The following is a 24,467-nucleotide window of genomic DNA, read 5'->3' on the forward strand; positions in this document are numbered from 1 at the left end:
TGTTTTGTTTTGTTTTGTTTTGGTTTGGTTTGGTTTGGTTTGGTTTGTTTTGTTTTGGTTTGTTTTGGTTTGTTTTGTTTTGGTTTGTTTTGTTTTGTTTTGTTTTGTTTTGTTTTGTTTTGGTTTGGTTTGGTTTGTTTTGTTTTGGTTTGGTTTGGTTTGTTTTGTTTTGTTTTGGTTTGGTTTGGTTTGGTTTGGTTTGGTTTGTTTTGTTTTGGTTTGTTTTGTTTTGGTTTGGTTTGGTTTGTTTTGGTTTGGTTTGGTTTGGTTTGTTTTGGTTTGGTTTGGTTTGGTTTGTTTTGTTTTGTTTTGTTTTGTTTTGTTTTGTTTTGGTTTGGTTTGGTTTGGTTTGTTTTGTTTTGTTTTGTTTTGTTTTGTTTTGTTTTGTTTTGGTTTGGTTTGTTTTGTTTTGTTTTGGTTTGTTTTGTTTTGGTTTGTTTTGGTTTGTTTTGGGTTTTTTTGGTCACTTTTCATCCTCCATACCTGCAGCATTAAAGCTTTAATGTGGTTTTTTAAATGTGTTTGTTTAATTATATGTATTTTTAATTCATTCATTTTTAAAATTTAATTATATTTAAAATATAATTTACAGTGTGTAAAGAAACTAATGGTCACATGATCTTTACAGATGAGCTGCTCCCGTCTGGCCGTCGGTTCGGGGCCCCCAGGGGCCAGCTGAGACACATACAAGACGTATTTTATTCCCTGTTCAATACATCCATTAAACATAGAATAACTGCATCAGGAAACACTTGTTACTTTATAAGATCTGCTCTCTGATATTATTTATATAACCTACCTGCTGCTGTACTACTCTATGTTGTATATTTTGTTTGTTTTTAATGGTGTGTTGCTCTACGCGTTTGTTTAGGAGAAGTTAAAGACAAGTTTCCACTGAGGTGGACAATAAAGTCAACCAATCAATCAATCAGGTGACTTCAGTTCTGTTTGTACTTTCTTGTTGTCAGACTTTGTTGCTGGACGTTTACAATCTTTCTTGCTATAAAAATACAATAGATTTAAATGGTTATAAATAATGTTTTTTGGCTGTTAGCAGCAGAGCTACAGCGCTACTTGGAAAATGTGAATTTAAAGTGTGATTAGTACTTTTAGGCCAGATTTGTTTGCAAAACCTCAAAAAAATGTTGCTTTTCTGTCCTGAACTTCAGCTGCTAAATACTGAGCTGTGACCCTCGACCAGGCTGAACTAATCCTCTCTCCTTCCCCTCCCAGCTGAGGAATAAAAGCACCTTCACTTCCTCCGCCGCCTTCACACCATGTTTCCTCTGCAGCTGCTCGCTCTGCTCTTCATCTCCGCTTCACAACATGATCCGGAGGAGAAGAAGAAGAAGAAAGAGAGTAAATACGACATGATCTTCAGGAGGGGAGACCTGCTGGAGGTGCCCAGGACTCTGTTCACACACTTTGGGATTTACCTGGGATCAGGCAGGTGAGTCCGATGGATGACGGCGATCTGATTGGTCGATGATGCTTCAGTCATGCTGATAAAGAATGACGTATTGATCCTAAAGAATATTCAGTTTGTGATTAAACCTTTCTTTCCTTATTTTCTCTTCTTTTATCTCTTATTTCCTTTCATCTCCCTTTGTATTCTTTCCTTTCCTTCTTACTTATGTCATGTCTCTCTCCACTCTCCCATGTGCTTCCCTTTCTTTCTTTCTTTCTTTCTTTCTTTTCCTTGCCTATCACCCATGTATTTTTATTTCCTCACTACCTTTCTTTTGTCCTTTACTCTCCTTTCTTCAACTCTTTCCTTTCCTTCCTTTCCCTTCCTTTCCTTTCATTTCCTTTCCTCCTTTCTCTCCTACATCTCCTTTAACTTCTCCTTTCCTTTTGCTTCCTTGCCCCTTTCGTCGCCTCCTCTCTCCTTTCCTTTCCCTCTTTCTTTTCTTTTTTCATCTCCTTTACTTTATTTTCCTCTCCTCTGTGTCCTCTCCTTTCTCCTGCTTTCACCTCTTTCCTTCCTGTCCTTCTCTCCAGAGTAGCTCACTTCATCCCAGACATCATGCCCGTCATCTCCAGTGACCAGTTTCAAATCAAACAAATGGTCACCAACAGCAGGCTCATACTGGGAGTTCTGGCAAAGGTACCAAAGCATGGTGGGATAAAAGACCCGCTGTACTCCGGTAGAATAGCAAGAACCTGTAAGTGGACGAGAGTATCCTGGTTTTGAGTCTAATCCTGGATTTGGTATTTACACTGAACATGAGAAACCTGTTTATACATGATTCTAACAGTATCCAGGTGTCTACATGTGCACCAGAGTCCTGGTTATGGTCCTGGTTTCAGAAACCTTCACATACTAGCCGGAGAACTCCAGTATAAACCAGGATACTGTGCCCTGAGACACATCCAACACATCCAACAATGTAATCATGTTATTTTTACAGGTTTTTACAGAATAGTATCAAGTATAAAGGTGATCTAACCTCTGGATCTTCTGTCCTCAGTGTGGCAGTGTGAGGGTGGACTCAGTGGAAGACTTTGCTTATGGATCAGAGATATTCATTAACACCATGGACAAGGTAACATCGACCCTCGTTACATTTCATCAAGAAAGTTAAAAATAATTCACTAAATTCAAACAGGCTGCACCACAAACTAGTTGTTAGTAAATATTTACAGCTACTAACTGAGAAAGCTAACGTTAGCTTGCTAATATCTGACCTGTTTAGACTGTAAAGAGTGAATATAATATAATATATAATATAATAACAATAACTTCAGACTAAAAGACCAAATAACGTTGGTTAGCTTAGCATAATCTCACTGTAAACTGCATGAATACAAAGACAAATCTACATTCACAAAGTTTATTTTATGTTTTGGCTCCTAAAACTGTTATTTTTGGAAGATATGTTACAGCTTGTGATGCTACAGTCACTTCCTGTTTACATAGTTGGTTGCTTCTTATTGGACAGCGCTACAGATGTTACCTAGCAAATAATTTACACATTACTAAAGTGTTTACTTCAGTAGATAGGACCGTTGACTGTATATAAATATGGACGTCATGACAGCTCTGCTAAAGTGAAGCCAAAACATCTGGATCGCCCCCTGCTGGCTGGCTGAAGTATAGGTCATAAGTCCCGCCCCCCTCTATGTTAGCAGATGGGACATGAGTCAAACTAAAAAATCAAAGTTCACGTCAAATAAATTTTTCCCAAAGATGGTTTCTGTCATTTTAGGTCGCTGATGTTTGTTCATGTGCCCATTCTTCTGATGTTTGTTTTTAGTTTAATCATTTTTAATTATCTGACAATATGAATAGAGGGTGTGAAGTCATGATTGACAGCTGCTCTCAAACCGCCATTAGACGGTGGGACGGCTGAGGGGGCGTGTCCCGCGGGCCGTGATCCTGCTGTCCGAGTCTGTTGACTCTGGCTCCAAATGACATCACACGAGCAAGATGGCCGCTCCTGAAAAGGAGATATTTCACTTTTGCATAGTGACAGGAGGTGGAGACGTGTCGTCCATATTTATATACAGTCAATGGATAAAACATTTCTTAAAGGACCAGTGTGTAGGATTTGGTGACGGGGGAACCTACGGTGGCCACGAAACTTTCAAAAAATGCAAAAGGCCCTCTCTAGAGCCAGTGTTTGGTTTGTCCGTTCTGGGCTACTGTAGAAACATGGCGGCCTCTATGGAAGAGGACCTGCTCCCTGTGTAGATATTAAGGGCTCATTCTAAGGTAACTAAAACACAATAATTCTTATTTTCAGGTGATTATACACTAATTAAAACATACTTATGAATATTATCCTCCATTTCTGCCGAGTCTGTTCTGCTAGATGCCGCTAAATTCTACAGACTGGTCCTTTAAGCTTTAATGGCGCTACCTGATTTAGTAAATCTGTTTGAAACTAGTAGTTACTAAGAACTTAGCGAAGGCTTAACACACAAACGCAGTGATGGATTTAAGAACTGCTGTTGTGTCTGAGATTCTGATGAATTGGACACTAACGTTCATCTGAATAAACGTTAATATAGAAAAGTTACTGACAGAATGTGGCAGCAGAGATACTGTAGATACAGGCTGATGGTGTTAGCAGTAGAGTTAGTGGCTGTTTATCAGACCGTCAACGGTGAAATCTTTGGATTCAATGTGTCCTCTGGTTTCCTGACACCTCACCTGTGGTTGTCATCCGTCCAGGTGTGCAGCCGGCCGGCGCTGCAGGGGGAGGAGGTGGCCATGAGGGCAGAGAAGCTGCAGGGCGACGTGGCCTACAGCCTGCTGTGGTACAACTGTGAACACTTCGTCATGTACTGTCGATACGGAACCGTCATGAGCTTCCAGACGTTCCAGGTGACGCTCGACAACAGACACTAAACCAGATTCACAACTGTTATAATATAATCCTCATACTGTGAATCAGTCAGGTTGAATCATCTGAAACTAAAGATGGTACATTTACTCAAGTACTGTACTTCTATACTTTACTTGAGTATTTCCATGTGATGCTACTTTCTACATTTCAGAGGGAAATATTGTACTTTCTACTCCACTACATTTATTTGACAGCTTTAGTTACTTTTCAGATGAAGATTTGACACAATGGATAATATAACAAGCTTTTAAAATACAACACATTGTTAAAGATGAAACCAGTGGTTTCCAACCTTTTTGTCTTTTGACGTCTTACATAAAGCAGTGTGTAGTCGGGGTCACATTTCACATGTCTATGAGTTGTTAACAGCTCCACCAAATAGTGATTTTTCCCTCTAAACTTCTCACATGCTTTCATTTCAATAAATGTTCAAATGATCCAATATTTCAGCAAAAATCAAAGATTAGAGAAAAAGTCCAAAAACTGAAAACAGATTTGTGTATCAGAACTTTGTTTTTTCTTCTTTCCTCTCCCATTAATCATCTCACCACCCCTCAGATTTATCTGCTGACCCTTTGGAGGGGCCCGACCCCTAGGTTGGGAACCACTGGACTAAACTAGCTAACTGTATATAAAGTAGTTGAAACCAGCTCTTTAGCTATAAAGCTATAAGAGAAGCTGCAGAGTAGGTTCATCACTACGACCGACACAAACACACTGACAGCTGAGTTATAGAAATATCAGTTACAGCTGCTTTAGTTGGTTGAAGTGAAAGTTCTGAAATGAGTTTAAAAGTGTCAGTTGAAGTTTAACTACTTAACCCATAAGAACCCATTTCTCCTTAAAGGAAAATTATAGGGAATATAAAACAGATCAAATGAACCACAAGGAACACATTTCTGAATTTTATTTTGAAATTCTTCCTTCAGTGTCAAAGATCTGTAATGTAACGTATATGTCATAACTTGTTTTATATCAATTTGTTCAAGAAATGTGGTCAGAACAGGTTAAATGTAATACAGGACGTCTTATTAAATGGGTTGCAACCTTCCTTTAGTGACAAAAAAACAGCTTTTTAAAATTAGCTATTTCTGTCACATTTGCTGACACCGCCATTTTGGAAGTGATGTCATCGGTACACAGATTCACACATTGTCACATGACTGCAGCAGGATGTTCAGTAGATGTCACTTTAGGGACTTCATGAGTTAAAATAAAGCTGTTATAAGGAACTTTCCAGAACATTGAAAGGGTTGATGACACCTTATGGGTTAAAGTAGACGAACCAAAAGAATAACAGATCGTCAAAAATGATGTCAAAATATCTTTAAGTGATGCATAAAGTGCAGTAATTGTTGGAGTCAGAAGAGTCTTTGCCTGATTTTTTTTATAAGGTGCATATTCCTGCAATGATCAGTCGATCGTCAGACAATTAATCAGCGTCTATTTTGATAATCGATTAACTGCGTCAATCATTTTTAAAGCAAAAATGCCAAAAAAATTATAGTTCCAGTTTCTCAAAAGTGAAGATTTGCTGTTTTTACTTTTCATACCTGACAGTTAATTGAACATCTGAACATTTTAAACTGCCGGTTGAACATAACGAGCAAACCGAAGACGTCACCGAGGCCTCTGAGGACGAGTGAATGACACGTTTTCACTTTTTAAAAAACATTTCACAGACTGAACGACTAATCTACTGATTGAGAAAATAATCACCAGATTAATCAATGATGAAACGAAACGTTAGTTGCAGGAATAATGTTCACAATACACAGAGTGGGGGGGTGATGGGGGGTTTAATGGGGGCCAGTAGCTCATTTTTGCGCCCAAACAAGCTAATCTGCAGTTTTACAGTAATAAATGTGCTTTGATTAAATGATTTAATGATTCAAAGTTACATTTTCTAGACGTCTGTTCAGCAGCGTTCACTGACTGTATGTCAGTGTGAACTTCTGTTATCTTTACATCACTTTTAAACCAAATTTAACCCTTTTTTACCATCAAATCCAGGTTCTCTGGGTGACGTTGGTAACAGGAACAAACGCTGGAATATACTGCACACTGTACATATACTCTGATTTAATGTGTTTGTTTCACATGTTCTGGTTTCTACAAACTGGCTCCAGCAGCACAGCTGACCTTTAGCTGCGAGGAGTTTATTTCCTGCCACAGATTACTGCTGATCACAGATCAGACCCCTCTTTAATTGGGTTAATCCTCCGTGTTGCAGCAACAGGCCGTCAATAAAAGCTCCATTGTTTCTGCCGTATTGTTTTCAGCTGCAGATGGTTGTCTCATCGCAGCCTTTTGATTGCAGCGTGTGATTAAAAGCGTGACGGAGGGTAATTGTGAAAGAACGGAGTGAACAAGTTTGTGGTTTCAGGCCAATGGAGAGCATGAGGAGGAGGAGGAGGAGGAGGAGGAGGAAGAGGAAGAGGAGGGAGGGGGAGAGAGAGGAAATGAAAGTAAAGAAAAAGATGGAGGAAAGAGGAGCTCTGCTGCTGGACGAAGTTAAAAGTTCCTGAAAGTCTGAAAATACTTCAAACATCAGCTGCATTGATTATTCAACTCATCAATTAACTGATACACAAAAACTATTAATGACTTAAAATATTTATAAGTGATAGTTTGCAGGTTCCAGGTGTTACACTGCAGGTTACGTCTCTTCTTACCTCCGTTTCAATCACTTTATTTTGAAGTATTGATCTCATGTTACCTCTGACCTTTGACCTTTGACTGCTCAGTACACACAGTATATTAATAATGCAGGAAGTGAAGCTCACAGGCTGAGAATGTGAGTTAATAAAGAACAATGCAACAGCTCCATCTAGTGGTTATTTATGGTTGTTGTTTTAAACTGTGTTAAATGATTTTTATTTCCTTTATTTCAATTGTTATTTATTTTTGCTGTGTGTACAAGCAAACTGATGATACAGGACATAACCAGAAACGATTATGAAAATTAAATATAATAATAATAATTAATGTGCTTTTACCTGAAAAAAACAACATGTTTTTTATTTTTGACATATCTAATTGTCATTTATTTTGGAACAGTAAATACATTAAAAATATGTACAAACAATATTATGGGAACTATGGGAATGATATGGGAACATTACCAGAGAATATTGTGAAAAAAAATTAAATAAGATTAAATTAAATTGAGTTAAATTTCAAAAATACACAATGTGCATTTACCTCACATTTTTATTTTTTTAAATATCTAAATGTGGTACTAAAGTTAACTTTTTGAAGTCTATTTTTTAATAATAACAATAAACAAAACTCTTTTACTGAGAAAACAAAAATTTGCTGCCTTGAAAACAAAGAATAATGTCCAATAATTTATGTGATTATTGGATATTTTTAATCTTGATAAAAGATTCAACATCTGTCCAGAACAGAAATCACAAGAATATTAAATATTCAGTCTAAACACATGTAGTACTGAGTATGTCTGGAGCAAAATGAAAATAAAAACTTTATTAACACAATATTCATCATTATTTAACTATATTTTATCCACCAGCTGTTTAATGTGTTTCCTCCTCTCTTCTTCTCCTCCATCAGTTCTGTAAGACGGTGCGGAAGCTGCTGCTGAGCCGGCGTGTTGCCAAGGTGACGGCGTTGCTAGGGGCCTGTCTGCTCCTCTACCTCAGATCCGTGACGGCCTGCTCCGCCATGCTGGCCGTCCTGCTGCCGTTCCTCATCTGGATGGCCTCGTAGACACAGACACGTTTATCAGCAGAGTCAGTAAACTCTGTGTTCAACAAGTCAACATGGAAATATGAAATACACATGAGAATAATCTGTAAAAAAAACATGTAAAATTATGACATGAGTCTAATAAAGATTGTATTTTTCAGAGATTCTTGAGATGTTTTATTTTATTTTATTTTTTTTACTTTTGACAATCAACTGCATGTGTAGTGTGTGTAGCTGCAACATCTTTTGTCAAACTTTTCCTCTGATGAAGCTTTATAATCACTTCTTGCCTTGGTATCAAGTTTGAGTTTAATTTATTAACTTATTGGCTCATTTATCTTTTTTCCTTAATTGAAAAAAAATGAAATTGTAAGATTATGCACAAATTATTATTATTATTATTATTGTTGTTGCTGTCGTCATAATAATAATAATAATAATAATAATAATAATAATAATAATAATAATAATAATAATAATATCCTTTATTTATATAACACTTCACAGTGCTAACAAGTGCTTCACAGACATAAAACAGAAAATTTTATTACATTTATTTATTCGTTTTTTTAAATTTAATTTAATTTAATTTAATTTAATTTAATTTAATTTAATTTAATTTAATTTTATTTTATTTTATTTTATTTTATTTTATTTTATTTTATTCACTGGAGTAATGTATTTACATGTTGTCCCGCCTTCCGCGCCCCACATAAACGTGCTGATTGGCTGAGAAGGACTCGCCTTTATGTCAATCATTATCCCTGCCAGTTGATTGGACTAAAAAGGTAACGCTCGTAGGTTGTTACCAGGTAAGATTTTCTTTCTAATGACGGTTTTAATTGATAAAATTATCTGTTTGCTGGGTGAAGTTTTAATCCTGTAAAGAAGAAAACGTTTCATTCTGACAGGAAATGGCGGACGACAGATCTGGTGAGTGCTGGTTTGGATACATTTTAAAGTTTACAGTTAACCGTTGGCTTCAACGACGGTTGGAAGTTTTGCGGGGAAGCAAAAGTTTCCGTTACATCTCCGCAGAGCCGCAGGCAGAGAGGCGAGCTAACGTTAACTTAACGGCAGGTTTTGTTATTTTGTGGACGTTTTACAGCTTGGATGCATTAATCCAGTGAAGACGTACAAGTTAGGAAGGCAATTCTTTAGCATTAATGTTTACAGTTGATTTTAAGGATCATTGAAACGGTCCACAGAAAATAACAAATAGCTAAACGTTAGCTTAGCAAATGTTAGCTTAGCTAGCTAAACAGGTAATTTACCGTCTTTTTAACTTCGTTTTCAATAGCTGAAATTTTATTCAAGAAGGTTAAATATTAAACTGAGTGTTTTGATAATGGATTAATCTTTGTGCATTGTTAGCATGAAACATATTTAAAAAACTGAATATGAAAAACACTAAAAATAATTAACCAGCTAATGTTAGCTAACAACATGCTACATTTCAGATTGGATTATTTGAAGGAAACATCTCAACATGTAAGGCTTTGGGAGCCTTTTGTGCTATTTAAAATATAAATAGTCATAAATACTACAGTTTAATTCAAGTTACACATACTGCCAGCTAATGAAGTTACTCTGCTGATAAAAAGGTTAAAAATGCCTAAAACATTAAATGTGAAGTGAAAACAGTTGATTACAGCAGATTCTGGTTGTTCAGTTGTTGAGCGTGTTGTGTAGAAGTCATGATGTCATTTTAAGAGACTAAATATGGTTAAATGTTGTTTATGAGAGTCAAACAGTAATTTGAGATGTTTTCAAAGTGTTTTATCTTCTTGTCAAAGTCTTTTCTTCATCTTTCTGTCACATATTGTCTCTGATAATTTACTGCTTCGTGTTTTTCGTCGCATTTGGATTTTAAATTGGGAAATGAAATGAAATGAAAATCTTTTAGGAGCAGTTATGTGAAGAAAGATATTTATAAATCCAACCAGGATGAATTATAGTAACTCAGTCAAAGCAAAAACTCTCCTGTTGAAGTAAAAGTTCATTATTGGAAGCTCTTCAAGAATGAACTCCTGGTAATTATTAAGCATTTTGTGCAGGTGAAGTGCATCTTCAGAGCCATGCTTAGTGAGTAATACTCTATTTTTATAGTTTGAATAGAGAGCTGTAGTCCAGAGGAGGACGCTGGAGCATCACATGACCTGAATGTGTAAACAGTCACAGTTGTGTGTTGTGTCGTTGGACAGACGGTGACAGAGAGTCGGACGGAGACATGGATGGAGACTCGGGTAAAGTCAGTCCGCTGGTGGGCGAGGACGAGTTCAAGGCGTCCTGCGCTAAAGAGATGGCTCTGCTGGCTCTGATGGAGAAGACGGGATACAACATGGTGCAGGAGAACGGACAGAGGAAGTACGGAGGACCGCCGCCAGGTAAGAGTGAGTGTGAAGGTCATGATACAGGAAGTACACCAGTAAACGCCCAACATGTCGTCCTCAAATGTTTTGTTTTATCCACAACTCAAAGATAGTCAGTTTACTGTCATAAAGGACTGAAGAAACCAGAAAATATTCACATTTGAGATGCTGGAATCAGAGAATTTGGACATTTTTTCCTAAAAAAAATGACTCGAAACAATTAATAGATTATCATAGTAGTTGGCAGTTCATTTAACTAATTGATTAACTGCCAGAATTAAGGTAGAAATGTTGACCACACTTATTCACTTTCTACATGTGTCAGTAGTAAATGATCAGGGTTTTAATGATGTTTTCATCAGTGAATTGATCGTTAGAGTTGTTGTTTCAGGTGATCAGCTGCTCAGTTATTTTGATGTTGATGTTTCTGTTGAGTCGACTCACATCACGTCAGTCGAATCGCTGCTTTTTATTGAGCTGCATCATGGTACACCAGAGCTGCAACGATTCATCAATTAATCACCAACTGTTACATTATTCTGCAACTATTTTGGTAATTGATTAATAGTCATTTTTTCATGGAAAAAAGTAAAAAATTCTCTGGTTTCAGCTTCTTAAATGTGAATATTTTCTGTGTTTTTTACCTCTTTACACCAGTAAACTGAATATCTTTGAGGGTTTTTTTCATCATTTTCTGACATTTTACACACCAAACAACTATTATTGAATTAATTGGGAAAATAATCATCATATTAATCAACTCTACGGCTGACAGACGACGTGCAGGAGAGGAATTTATTAACTGAACTATGATCAGGACTCACAGGTTTTATTTGTCCTGACTGTGTGGAAACCTGATGAGTCTATACAGGCAGTTACTGGAGGTCAGTGTGAACTGGACTGTAACTGGTCATAGTGGAAGGTCAGGTGTGTTGAACATCAGTAATATATGTAGAGAAGAGTTTCAGCATCAATATCACATCTGTTAGAAGGATGGAAAATAAATATAATAAATATGTAACATTAGTGACAACCAGCTGGCTGCTGGAAGAAAAAAACCTGAATAAGAAACCTGCTGACATCCAGAAGACTCATTAATATCAACCAATACAAACACACAGAGAACGTGAGGAGAACGTTCAGTCTGCGGACACGAACACATGATGAGACGAGCAGCGTCGACACACTCGTCTAATTTCCATCCCGCCGACCGATGAACGTCTGATTAAAGTGGCCCGCTGGGAAATCAATAACCTGAATATCATGTTCCTCTATGATTGCATAAAAACCCCGCAGACGTGAACATAATTATTACATAAACATTAAAAATGTTCAATTAGTCGTCAAAACCTGACAAACAGTGAAGAAACAGAAGAAAATGTGTTTATTTATCTTCAGTTTGGCTGTGAAATTAAAAACATAAAAAGGAAAATTTATATAAAAACTGAAAAAAATTCTGTCTGAGACGTTCAGAATATCAGCTCACTGATAACTGAAGTCTGTCAATAATACAACATTTAACAGTTATTATTTTTATACATTACTGCATTATAATAATAATAATGATAACGTCTTGTGTAATTACAGTATCTGAAGGTAAAGTTATTGAGCCGTTTGCTGATTGGTTGGTTGAACTTGTGGTTTCAGTCAGTTTGTGGACATTTAACATCAGATTGAACTTTATTGATCCAGGAGGGAAGTTTATCTTTACATCAGCACAAGAAGACAGCAGAGAGGAACGTGATACAGATCAATAAAATAATAGTAATAATCATATGTATATAGATAGAAAACATACCAGAGTTAGAATGCTGTTAGGATGACTGGACTGACAAATACACGTGAAACACAAGATCATTGTGTTTGATTTGTAATGAAACATCGTCCATAATGAAGAGCAGGAACATGAGACGTCACCATGACAACAAACAAACTCACTGATGAACATTGAACCAGCGTCTGTAGCTGACATCACCACGCAGGACTGACGTCTCCCGTCAGTAGAAACGCTGTTCATGTGCAGAGCTGTTAAAGGCATTTTTTTAAATTTCACTGACATTTTATAGACAAAAGCATTAATGGATTGAAATGACTGAATTTAGTTCAGTAAGAGATTTATATTGTTGGTCATGAATAAATTCAACTGATTGTGTCCGACGTCAAATAAAAACGTCAGAAATGTTTCCACAGCTGGATGTTAGTCGACTCTGAGCTACGCTGACAGTAACTCAACGTTTTTTGTAGACGTCGCGTCGGACGGTGTGACGGATATCGATTAATCAATACTGAATGAGTGTGCGTGTGTGTGTGTGCGTGTGTGTGTGTGTGTGTGTGTGTGTGTGTCTGTGCGCGCTGCAGGCTGGGAGGGTCCGGCTCCTCCGCGGGGGTGCGAGGTCTTCGTGGGGAAGATTCCCAGAGACATGTACGAAGACGAGCTGGTGCCGCTGTTCGAGAGAGCCGGAAGGATCTACGAGTTCAGACTGATGATGGAGTTCAGCGGAGAAAACCGCGGCTACGCCTTCGTCATGTACACCAACAGGTAACACACACACACACACACATATATATATATATATATGTCATTAATAATCAGTTAATAAATGTTTCTAACACTCTGATACAGGGGTGAGTTGCTGTATATGCAGATGATGGTTGACAATATATTAAAACTCAGTTGTAATTCATGGGGAAAATATAATTGTTGACAAATACTTTACATTAATAAACACTTGTTTATGTCCTCATATCTACTCATAACTACATGATAGTTGGTTATAAACATGTATTAAATGTTTATTTATGTTTATTTCTCTTCTATAATCTGATGAAGGAGCCCAGAACAGACAGATCTCAGTCTTTATTGTGTTTTTATAACATTAAACATGTTGTTTCAGTTTGCTGCTCGCTGATGTTTTGTTCTGTTCAAACATATCAAACATAAACCTGTAAAACTTCATCAATGACAGAACGATGAACAGCTGCTGTTTCTGTTGAACTAAATACTGAACCGGACGCTGCTGAAGACGTAGACAATAAACTGTAACTGTATTTAAAACGAGGGAGTTAAACTGATTATTTCATCTTAAAGTTAAAGTATGGTTGCTGACTGGTCGGTTGTGGTGCAGGGAAGCAGCTCAGAGAGCCATCCAGATGTTGGACAACTACGAGGTCCGCGCGGGGAAGTTCATCGGAGTGTGCGTGAGTCTGGATAACTGCCGCCTCTTCATCGGCTCCATCCCCAAAGACAAGAGGAAGGACGAGATCATGGAGGAGATGAAGAAGGTGCATCACTGCTCACTCTCACTCACTCACATGTCTCCACAACAACAACAACAACTTATTAATAACAGAAGCTCAGATCAACATCTGGACTCACATGCAGGTCCTGGACGCTGGTAGAGCTGCAGAACAAGAAGAAGACTGGTAGTATTTGGACAGAACTTTTGCCAAGTGAAGATGTGATCAGAAGTATCTGTAAAGTTGTGTTTTACAGTCTGACGTGTGGTTTCAGTTCACAGAGATCAAACACATCAAGTCTTTACATCAACAGCAGCAGATGTTTCTGTTTATCCGCCTCCACAACGAGGCACTCGACATTTTCTACCTGTTTTACTCTAATTAGGACGATCTCGCCGTGCTCATCTCGTACCTGCATATCTGTTTGTGTGTGTGTGTGTGTGTGTGTGTGTGTGTGTGTGTGTGTGTGTCTCCCAGGTGACAGACGGCGTGGTGGACGTCATCGTGTATCCGAGCTCCAGCGACAGGAGCAGAAACCGAGGTTTCGCCTTCGTCGAGTACGAGTCTCACAAAGCCGCGGCGATGGCGAGGAGGAAGCTCATACCTGGTAAACGTCTCCGGTGATCCGTCTGTCAGCTGTTTGTCTTCTTCTCTGTTTCCTCCTCCGTCTGTGAGTCGCTCTGAACACGCTGAAGCCTCCACAGTCACCTTGTGACGCAGCCGGACTCACAAGATCATCAGGCTTTAAGTTGTGTCCTCGTATCGTTTGGACCAATCAGAGTCCTGCGATGATTCTCGTGAGTCCGGCTGCTTCACAAGGTGAGACGGTGACGGACAGATGGTTCATCCAATCAGCTGCAGAGTATTTTTTTCCAGTTTTCAAGGTCAACTTCTGAGATGTTTCAGTGTAACAAACCAGCTGGTGCATCAGCTCCTTCCTCCAGTCAGACCTCACACATAAAACACACATTTCCTCAGACTCAGTGTGATTTACTCTTCATCTCTGATGTGCATCATGAATAAACCTCCATAATTCACCAGAGAAACCACAGAAGAAGTTCAGTTGTCTTCAGTATCACATTACATCTTGTTGTACATCATGTTATACTGCAGACAGTAATAATAAACAACAACAGCTCATTCACAAGACTTTTAAAATATATAAACAAACTGTAGTAACAAAACTGGGAGCACGATTATCCTCCAAGTTAAAGTTAGAACAGGAGCAAAGAAAAATAATAATAACATCAATACAAACTATTAATGACATCAGTGAAGCTGAGGATCTTATATTCCTGGAACAGTCAGATGTCATATACACATGTTTGCAGACAGAAAACTCAGTTATCAGTGTTTGAAATGATCCAGTAACACAGTGTGAAACCTTTTATCTTCAGTATTTATGTGTCAGTTGCTGTCGTTGTCCAGCAGAGGGAGGTAGAACACAGAGCTGCTGCATCTCTGCTGTAACTCTAAACCTTCATTACACTCATAATGTTCAGCTTTTATCTCATCTGGTTCAGAGACGTGTTGGTTTATATCTGTGTATTCATACTGTTCTACCCTTATTCATATATTTGATTCATATAATTACATAATATAATACAGAGCTGCAATGATTAGTCAATCAATTAATTAGTGGATCACCCAGAAAGTTAATTTTGATAAACAAGTAATAAAATATCCTCCAAATATTGCTGCTTTTATCTTCTCAGATGTGATGATTGAATGTTTTTCTTTATCACAGATGATATTAAACTGAATGTATTTGGCTTTCAGACTGTTTGTCCATCAAAAGAAGAGATTTAAAGATGAAACCTTTGACTCTGGGAAGATAATCAATAATGAAAATAATCATTAGTTGCAGCTGTAATATAAAATCACAGTCTGACTGACTGACTGCTGCGTTGAGGCTTCTGACTGGTCTGCAGCTCTTCAAATGTCTTAAAACAGCATAAAACTCAGTTTCATCAAGAAAAAGTAATGTTTATTTCCTGCTGTAGACAATAACATCAGCTGTGACTTTTCTTTGTATTTGAAATAATTAAAACATTCATTCATTTCCTGTTGCTCATCTGTATTCAGGCCCCATTAATTGAATTAACGATATCATCTGATGTGATATAATAATAAATAATAGGTTTCAGGTATTAAAGCTGGTTCTGTGTGGTGTTGAAACGTGTTAGAAAGGCTGAGACGGGATGTTGGATGTAGACGGTAAGCGAGTCTTTGTAGATATAAAAGCTTTTCTGACTTCTCAGCAGGAGACACAAACACTCGATGCTGAATCATTCTCGTGTCAGCAGGTTTATTGACTTCCAGTCTAGCAGCGGCAGCCGCTGACACCCGACAGCTTTCATCTAAATAACCTGTTCAGGACGGTTATTTAGTAAAGGTCACTAATGCAGCAGCCACACAAACACAATCTGTTCCTGACCGAGACCCACATGAAGTACTGGACTAGATTCTGTAACGCTGTCTGATGGATCTGTGTTGAGGAGATCTGATCCAGGAGGAAGAAGCTTCACTTGGAACAAAAAGACTGTAACGTTGAAAGATATCTACTTGATTTGACTCATTTGGACGCTGAAGTTTCATATTAGCTTCAGATAAACTTTTAAATACATGTTTAACACAGAAGGAGGACTGTGGATTTAGTCCTCCATCATTTAAAATGAATCTAGTTTGCAGGCGGAAGGAGACAAAACCTGAATCTAACTTCCTGTTTGTTTAACAGGGACGTTCCAGCTGTGGGGTCACTCCATCCAGGTGGACTGGGCCGAGCCTGAGAAGGACGTGGACGAGGAGGTGATGCAGCGCGTCAGAGTCCTTTATGTGAGTGAGGTTGAAAGGTTTCATCCCGCGTCGACGACCCTCGTTAAACCTCCATCGATCAGAAACGTAGATAACAAGACGAAGTCCGAGGAGGATTTGTAAGCCGAGTGAGACAGTTTATCTATAAACCGGTGCACCACTTCAGTCTGCACTCTAAAAACTTTGAAAAGCCTTTAATTCAGGATCACTCTAAATAAAAAGGTCAGCGGCGGCGCTGCAGCCAAAGGTCAGTGTTTATAGGAAGGAGACCTCTGAGATATTCACAAAAGCCTGTTCAGATCAAAGGTGAGAGAGAGAGCAGAGCAGAGCAGAGCAGCAGGGAGGAAACACACAGGAGCTTTACTCTCTCCGGGGGATCAATTACTGCTGCTGAGGCTTCTCTACTCTCAACTACTCACATGTGATCTGAGGGCAACAAACACTAAACCTAAAAGCAGCCAGCAGCGCTGTGAGGAAGAGGGGCACAGGAGGCCCACGAGTAAATAAAGCCCTCGCTGGTCTCTGTGTGTGTTTGCTGATTGACACAAAGACAACACATCTGATTGAAGACGCTGTGAGGAAGGTTACTGAGAGTCTGGAGTGTAATATAGCAGGTTAATATTATAATAATAATATATTAATATTTGTGTTAGATGATAAGTTCATTAGAAGGATGGGAGTTTTTATGCATTTAATGAAGTAGTTTGTGTGTTTTTATAGATGTTCAGTGACTTAAAAAGTAATGACATCGTCAGACTCACGATAGACAGTTTAAAACTACGTTACGCCTATATTACCCACAATGCATCTGGATATTGGGGGCGTATTATGCTAATAGAGGCTAATGTAGCCTGGAGCTGCTAGCGTCCAGCAGAGATGAGGAGCTACACTAACTACTGCTAACTTTTCTTCTTACTCCACACAAACTTGTAGTCACCTTCAGCCGACGCTGACTCAAGTGACATCATCAGTGACATCATCAAAAGGTTTTATACTAGTTTTTAACACAGAGAACACCTGGAAACACACTGGTCTTTGGTCTGAATGTAGGTGTCCAGAGAACATCCTGGTTAATTAAGGTTTAAATATATATTTATATTCAAGTTGAGGGATCAGGAAGTGAATTTAACTCCACAAGGAGTCAAAACTCAGATCATCCACTTGGTGCCTTCCAGGTGTGTTGAGCTGAGGATGAAGCTGAAGGTTTTACAGGGTTTTATAGTGATAATAATGTGAATGTTTGTTTGTTTTGGTGGTGCTGCAGGTGCGTAACCTCATGCTGAGCACCACAGAGGAAACTCTCCGTCAGGAGTTCTCCTGCTTCAAACCAGGATCAGTAGAACGAGTCAAGAAGCTCACCGACTACGCCTTCATCCACTACCGCTGCCGCGACGACGCCGTCACTGCGCTGAGCCTCATGAACGGCGCCCAGATCGACGGGGCCGCGGTGGAGGTGACGCTGGCCAAACCGGCGGGGATCAAAGACGTGAGCATGGCGGGGAGGAGGTACAACAGCAGGGGATACCTGGGGAACGGCGCCGCAGGAACGGCGGCGGGCAACGGGACGTTCGTCCTGCACAGGAACGACGGAGGGATGATGGGAGGAGCCGGAGACGGATGTTCCCCTCTCAGACCCGTGTCCCTGCCGCCTCGCCTGGGAAACCCCTTCTACTCAGCAGCAGCAGGTGAGGAGCAGCTTTAATATGTCAACTGATAACATCTGATAGATTAATCATCACTTATCAGCAGTTCAAACATCTCTGAGACCCCAAACTGTTCAATCTTAATTAAACAGACTAATGAGACTTATCATACTTTATTTCATAATCGTATCTGTTTAATATTCAACACTTTTTTCTGTAATAAATTAAACTGAACAAACCACTTTCACCTTGAGCTCTGGGAAGTTTCAGACATTTTACAGGCCAAGCAATTAAATAATAATAACAATAATAATAATAAAGGAAACACATAATCACTGCAGCACTAATTAATTCTCAGGTTTATAAAAGGTCAGAACTGCACATAACGTCCTGAAACATCTTCATGTGTTAATAACTGCGACCACCAGATGAATAACGGTTGACATTTCTCTGTGGTGCATCAAATCAAGCGCACCCTGTCGTGTAGTCGTGTAACCACATTTCACACTTACGGATCAGGACACTAACGTGAATCTGTTTCATTTCCTCCACATTTAACGCTGATTCACTGCAACTAAAAAAACTTTGGTTCAGGTTTAGTTTTCTCAGAGTGGAAGTGAATATTAAAGACAAGCGATGGTCTTTATATGCAGCCTGGAGCTCAGATCCTTTCATATAGTCAAATGAATTCTTTGCTCCATTTTTCTATATTTTGCACCAAATATCTCACCATGTGTTGACAGTTGTTGTTATTGTGGAAGATCTTTACACAGCAGACAAGCTTGAGAAACAGTTATTAGTTATAAAGATGTAATGACAACATGGACAGTCAAAAAATGCTCTAATTCAAGACCAAGAAACTATATATAACTATATATTTCATGATGAGAAACATCCTAAATGACATCTAGTCTTACATGATGATAGCGTCTACTGATATGTCGTCCAGTTCTCTCTCAAAGCAAGACATTATCTGCCTGAGTAGAAACTGTCCAAACGTATTTAACAGGAGAGTGGAAACCTTTTGTTTCATAATGCATGTCTCTCTGTCTGCCGGTAAAATCTTTCTACAATATGTGTTATTATCTTCTCTATGATCTTGGTCATTATCCTCAAATTTTTTAGTAAGTTTGGACTTTGTCTCATCCATTACAAACCACATTCATCAAGTCTTAATGGTATATTGATATGGCCATGATAATAATCTGGCAATGAAGCAAAACTCCAATTTCCTGACGCCCGCAGACATTTCTGAAAATTAGAAAAGTTTCAGAGGTAACTCTCCCACAAATGGACTGTGAAATATTTATGAGAGGAGAGACGTTTGTAGCAGTCAGATGCTACTTATACTACTACAGAGAGACAGAGGAGGATGTGGAGAGATGATTTGCGGAGGGACAGATAAGAGGGAGACGAATTAAAGTTTCACTTTGGGAGTCAGAGACAGAAGAGAGGAAGAGATGTGAGGAAGAGATTCAGAGGAGGAGGAGGAGGAGGAGGAGATGGAGAGAGATCAGGACTAGAAGAAAGAACGTGAAAGCTAGAGAAAGGTGGCGTCCAATTATACACGAATCACTTACCACAATAACGACTTTAATAAACAGACTGTCAACATTCATTTGGACAACCTTTACATTACAAAACAGACCCCTCAGCTTCTGCCAACATGCTAACAACTTAGCATTTAGCCCTAATAGAGTTGTGAAGCAGGAGGAGATATTCCCCATAGACGGCGTCACATGACTCACAGTTTGAGCTCTTCTACAGCTTGGACCAACATGAAACTCTCCTGGTTGAATCATTAGTATAAAAGATGAACAACTGTGTTAGAAAACGTCTAGTTCTTTAGTAAAAAGTCGAGGTACAAGACTGTGGATATACAAATTTCGAGGTAGAAGTAGAGCTGCTGCGGTTTTTTTCTTACCGCACAAACTAGTGAAGCCATTCAAACAAGCGCTGTAACCGTAACAAAAAAATGATTTAAACCTCAGATGTTATAAAAAAAAAACAACATTATTTCCTGTCTGTATTTATTTTAGGGTTCTTAAATTCAGATAGAAAATTCATGGGTGTAATATTCAAAAGCTATATTCTAGTTGCTGTATTTCAATAAAGGCAATTCAGATCTAAAAATTCAAGTCAAATCGAATTCAGACGCTAAAATATAAGATATAAAATTCAGATCTGAACATAATGGACACCAAGGATAAGATGAGATGAGATATACTTCATAAGTGTTTCCTTTATAATTGTACAGACCAATGAAGACCCCCACCCGGCCAAAAAAATCTCTTTTTTAATGCCAAAAATAACAACAAATATTAATTCAGTGCAGCGCTGATCTGAACCGTTTGTCAACCTCTGTGTCGTTGCCGGGGAAACTCTTGGTAGCGTTTCTCCTTTAAGGAAGAGGGCAGAGTGTAGTGAGTGAGTATTGTCTGATTGTTTAACAGTGATTAAGTTCTAGAGCACAAATAAACACACTCACAACCCCCCCCCCTCACACACACACCTCCGCTCAACCCTGCAGCTGAACACCGTGTGAATACGGCCTCACTCAGATGAACCTGCAGGAGTTTCTGAAGGCTCGTGAAACGTGTTTTTCTGCCGCAGAGGAAATAAATTCATGACGAGTGGAAACAACACATTTACCGCGGAAACACAGAAACAACTGAATCATCTGTCAAACAGCAGAGTAACAATCACTGCTGTCACACATGACGAGGAGACAATCTGGAAAATGTTACAGAGAAAATAAGTTTGATGCTTCTAAGAGTATAAATCCTCTCATACACCAGTCTGTCACTCACTAACTGATGGTGAGTTACTTTCTACTTTAATGGATGTTTTTCATTTTTATGAGATAAAAGGCTTCAAGGATTCTCCTTAAATAATGATATCTCCAGTAAACTTTCCCAACAGGACGGGTGTGAAAGTATCTTTAAAGATATATATAACAATAACAGCTGTTCTATTCAGGCCAATACAGCAGCTCCTCATCATTGTGTGCTGTTGGCCTGTTTGCTACCAGCAGTCTCACCCTGTTAACACAGTTTCTCTGTGACGACTGTGAGACGTTCAGGGATGTTGACACGTACATTTGCATTAAATGACATTTGAGTCTGGGGGATTTGGAACAAACTGGATTAGAAGAGTCATTTTCGGTGTCATACGGCGGTGGATCATCTTTAAAGGCGTCAATCTCGTGTCTTGATCAGAAAATTTCTCGTTAAACACATAAATGAAAGAGTTCAACAGTTGGTCAAAACTGTCAGCGCTTAGAAAGTTGTTTCCTGCTGCAGTTTATAGTAAACGAGTGGTGAAGACCGCTCAGCTTTAATGAATTTAAACAGCTGAGAAAGATGGAGAGGAAATTCTGTAATGTGAAATGTGAAGCTGTAGACTAGCTGGTGAACATAGTGGAGCATTTAGCAGCTAAAGAGCCAGATATTTCCCTCAGGAGTTGGTAGAGAGTAAAAACAGAAGCTAAAAGAGAGTGAATATTGGACTTACATTCACCAGGTGGACAGAAACTCGACTCCATATGAATGATAACGTTGCTCCGTAACCGCTGGACGTGGAAACAAGTTCAACACATCAACTTAAAAGCTGATGATATGTCAGAGTTGTGTTCACTGCTTGTTTCTGCTGGAAACTGGTGCACAAAAAAAAAACTCACTGAAATGCTGATTGAAGAGCGAGAGAGAGAGTAGCAGGGATTATGGTGGTGCTCTGTTGCAGTGAGATATAGAAGAGCAGTCGTTTATTCACTGTAATTATAAAGAGCTACCTCACTTAGTTAGACAGATGTATTGTTGCTAAAAGCAAACCGTCGCTGCATAAATTAACATTTAATCATGAAAACCAGAGTTTGTTGAAGCTGCTTATTGCTTTCAGATAAAGTTTATATATTCATATAATGTGTTGAAGACAAGTGTAAAGCTCTTCAGCTTAATTAATGACATAATTAGCATAACTGGATATGTTTCACGTATCACGGTAATTAGAGCAGGTCAAGTGTTTTGTTTACCGTCAGCTAATGTCGGCGATACTTCATCCTGTCTGAAGGACGCACTCACAGCAGCTCATACATCTCTGAGAGGCCTTAATTTATGCAGCACTTATTATGTTTCTTACAACACATTACTGCTTTCTTATTAAATCAATGAAACAGCTTTTTCACTGACTTGAATCTGCAACTGCTGCTATCGAAGAAACTCTCGATATTTTCAAAATAAAAGCATGATGTAAAAGAAGAGGAATGAAAGTGGTGAATATATTCCTGGACGGAGAGATCTAACGAGGGAGTAATGGAGGCGTAAAGTTATGAAGATCAGGCGCAACTGAGTCAGGTTTGGCTGCTGAACTGTTAATGAAGAGATAACCGGACAGTTTCAACTTCATGACATTTTTTAATGAATTTAGATGTAAAGTTTGAAGAACAGACTCAATTACAATGAATGTTGTTTCAAGAGAGCAGCAGCGGGCCAGTTGTCTATTTTTGTAATTATAGAGCTGAAACTCACCATTATGTTCATTATTCATGTATCTGCTTGTTGCTTTTTGTGATTAATCAGTTGTTTATTGTATTAAAATGTTATAAAATTGTGTCGAATTACACTTTTTAGTGTCTTTGAGAAAATCCTGTCACTTAAAGGATCAGTCTGCTGATTTTCTGTGTTTTTCTTCATGTTTGGATCCAAACCAACAATGAACTGATCTACTAACAAGTATTGTATGTGTATCAAAGCCTGATGTATCTTATTCCTCCATTGTTGTTCTTGTCACCGCTGCACTGGGTCACATGTTCCTTCATCATGAAGAGTTTGGTCACGTTAGTTTGTTTAGAAACGGCTCCAAAGACTAATAACAGCATCATGTTTTCAGTCTCTGGAGAGTAGTTCTGTGTACAGTACTGTAGTCTGTTTACAGTTTCGCTACATATCACAACCTCTTGACTTTGTACTGAACTTACTTACAATTTACAATGTAACACGTCAATGAGAACTATGAGAGTCTGGAGGCCGTCGGACCCACAGCTTTCCTCCCTGAACTATCAAAAACACCATAAACTTTACTAACAAAAGCAGATCTCCATCCTCAAAAGAAATAACTCAAAATAAGGAGCAAAGGAATAAAACTCTGTGACGGCAGCAGGCTGCATAGTCAGAGCTGCTCTCTGAAATATGAGGCAGGGCCACCTATTAATCATCTGATGAGGAACACCTGAGAGAGGAGAGAAGAGGAAGAAAAACACAAGAAGAAGAAGTGGGAGCATGTAACACCCCCACCCTGAGTCAGTGAATCTGTTTTTATCACACATAAAAAAAAAAAACTATCACAACAAAATAATTACAAACACCACAACACATCATCTGCCACAACACTTTCCCTTCCACGGATATGTTTTACATCAACCTCTGCTTTGTACTACACTTCCTCTGCAAAAACCACAAGAGGCTTGTGATCAGTGTAAATCGTGACGGGAATATTCGATGACCTGACACACACCTCAAAATGGTTCAAAGCCAGAACCATAGCAACGACCTCTTTTTCAGTTGTAGAGTATAAGCGCTCTGATGACGGTTGAACTTTTTGGAGAAGTAGGACGCTGGGTGTTCTCCTCCATCAGCACCATCCTGTAGCAGAGCAGCCCCCCCCCCCCCCCTCCCCCGACTCACTCACATCAATTGCCAGCTTAAATGGCTGATCAAAGTCAGGCGCCGGCAAGCATGGGAGCGTTAGTCAGCAGGGCTGTAATCTGCCGAGAAGCATGTTGACAACCGTCAGACCACACGAGCCGAACTTTTGGGCTTAACAGGTCAGTTAACTGTGCTGAAACAACAGAACTTTTTTTTGCAAAACCCCCCTAATAGTCAGCCATCGCAAGGAAGCAGCGCAGGTTCCAGAAACAGGGAATACCGGGATCACCTTCGCCTTGGACTGGACCTGACACACTTCACCTGCTGCTTTACCCAGAAAGACCATATGATGTGCATGTTTAATCGGTGGGGAATTACCTTCATCAATATCATTGCGAGCCGGAAAACAGCGGCTTGTGTGACAAAATCAACTCTGTACCGCCGTTTTAGACGGAACAACGTCCCTGCATACTGAAGGGATGTGACGTAGCAAGGCAGGAAAGGGAGAGCGAGCGCCAACTAGAGGACGTCTGCATCCTAGTTTAAGAGTTTAAGAGGTTAAAGCTTCACTAGCTTGTTGTGCTGCATATCAGAAACTCTGGACTTTGTGCTACATTGTAAATTGTAAGTAAGTTCAGTACAAAGTCAAGAGGTTGTGATATGTAGCACAACAAGCTAGCTGTAAACAGACTACAG

At 39.0% G+C, this 24,467-nt stretch overlaps 2 protein-coding genes across 6 annotated transcripts in view; both read left to right on the forward strand.

The window, feature by feature from the left end:
* The first annotated feature begins 89 nt into the window (after positions 1–89).
* lratb.2 (lecithin retinol acyltransferase b, tandem duplicate 2) lies at positions 90–8,227 on the forward strand. 2 transcript variants are annotated; one of them, XM_067579524.1, is made up of 6 exons: positions 90–932; positions 1,234–1,450; positions 2,002–2,107; positions 2,472–2,546; positions 4,178–4,330; positions 7,929–8,227. In XM_067579524.1, the coding sequence occupies exons 2-6, from the start codon at positions 1,278–1,280 to the stop codon at positions 8,082–8,084; spliced, it is 663 nt and encodes a 220-aa protein (XP_067435625.1). In that variant the 5' UTR covers positions 90–932; positions 1,234–1,277; the 3' UTR covers positions 8,085–8,227. The 2 variants fall into 2 exon arrangements, with proteins under 2 accessions (XP_067435625.1, XP_067435626.1); XM_067579525.1 differs by lacking the exon at positions 90–932 and having other exon boundaries at positions 1,004–1,450.
* A 569-nt stretch (positions 8,228–8,796) lies between these two features.
* Positions 8,797–24,467, forward strand: part of rbm46 (RNA binding motif protein 46) — a 23,348-nt gene continuing 7,677 nt past the window's right edge. For 2 of the 4 annotated variants that reach the window (XM_067579773.1, XM_067579776.1), the window contains exons 1-7: positions 8,882–8,996; positions 10,268–10,450; positions 12,794–12,974; positions 13,561–13,717; positions 14,150–14,279; positions 16,410–16,507; positions 17,751–18,171. In XM_067579773.1, coding sequence (XP_067435874.1) covers positions 8,978–8,996; positions 10,268–10,450; positions 12,794–12,974; positions 13,561–13,717; positions 14,150–14,279; positions 16,410–16,507; positions 17,751–18,171 — 1,189 coding nt within the window. In that variant the 5' untranslated portion in view covers positions 8,882–8,977. The other 2 variants (XM_067579775.1, XM_067579774.1) reach the window with 2 other exon arrangements.

The sequence above is a fragment of the Thunnus thynnus genome, chromosome 22, assembly GCF_963924715.1.
Source record: "Thunnus thynnus chromosome 22, fThuThy2.1, whole genome shotgun sequence".
Classification (NCBI taxonomy): Eukaryota; Metazoa; Chordata; class Actinopteri; order Scombriformes; family Scombridae; genus Thunnus; species Thunnus thynnus.

What these genes read in the sequence shown, in the direction of transcription:
- lratb.2 (XM_067579524.1), top strand. Translation starts at nt 1,278, where the DNA reads ATGTTTCCTCTGCAGCTGCTCGCTCTGCTCTTCATCTCCGCTTCACAA. An exon ending in ATTTACCTGGGATCAGGCAG is followed by an intron (nt 1,451 to 2,001) that starts GTGAGTCCGATG and finishes CCTTCTCTCCAG; the next exon opens with AGTAGCTCACTTCATCCCAG. An exon ending in TACTGGGAGTTCTGGCAAAG is followed by an intron (nt 2,108 to 2,471) that starts GTACCAAAGCAT and finishes TTCTGTCCTCAG; the next exon opens with TGTGGCAGTGTGAGGGTGGA.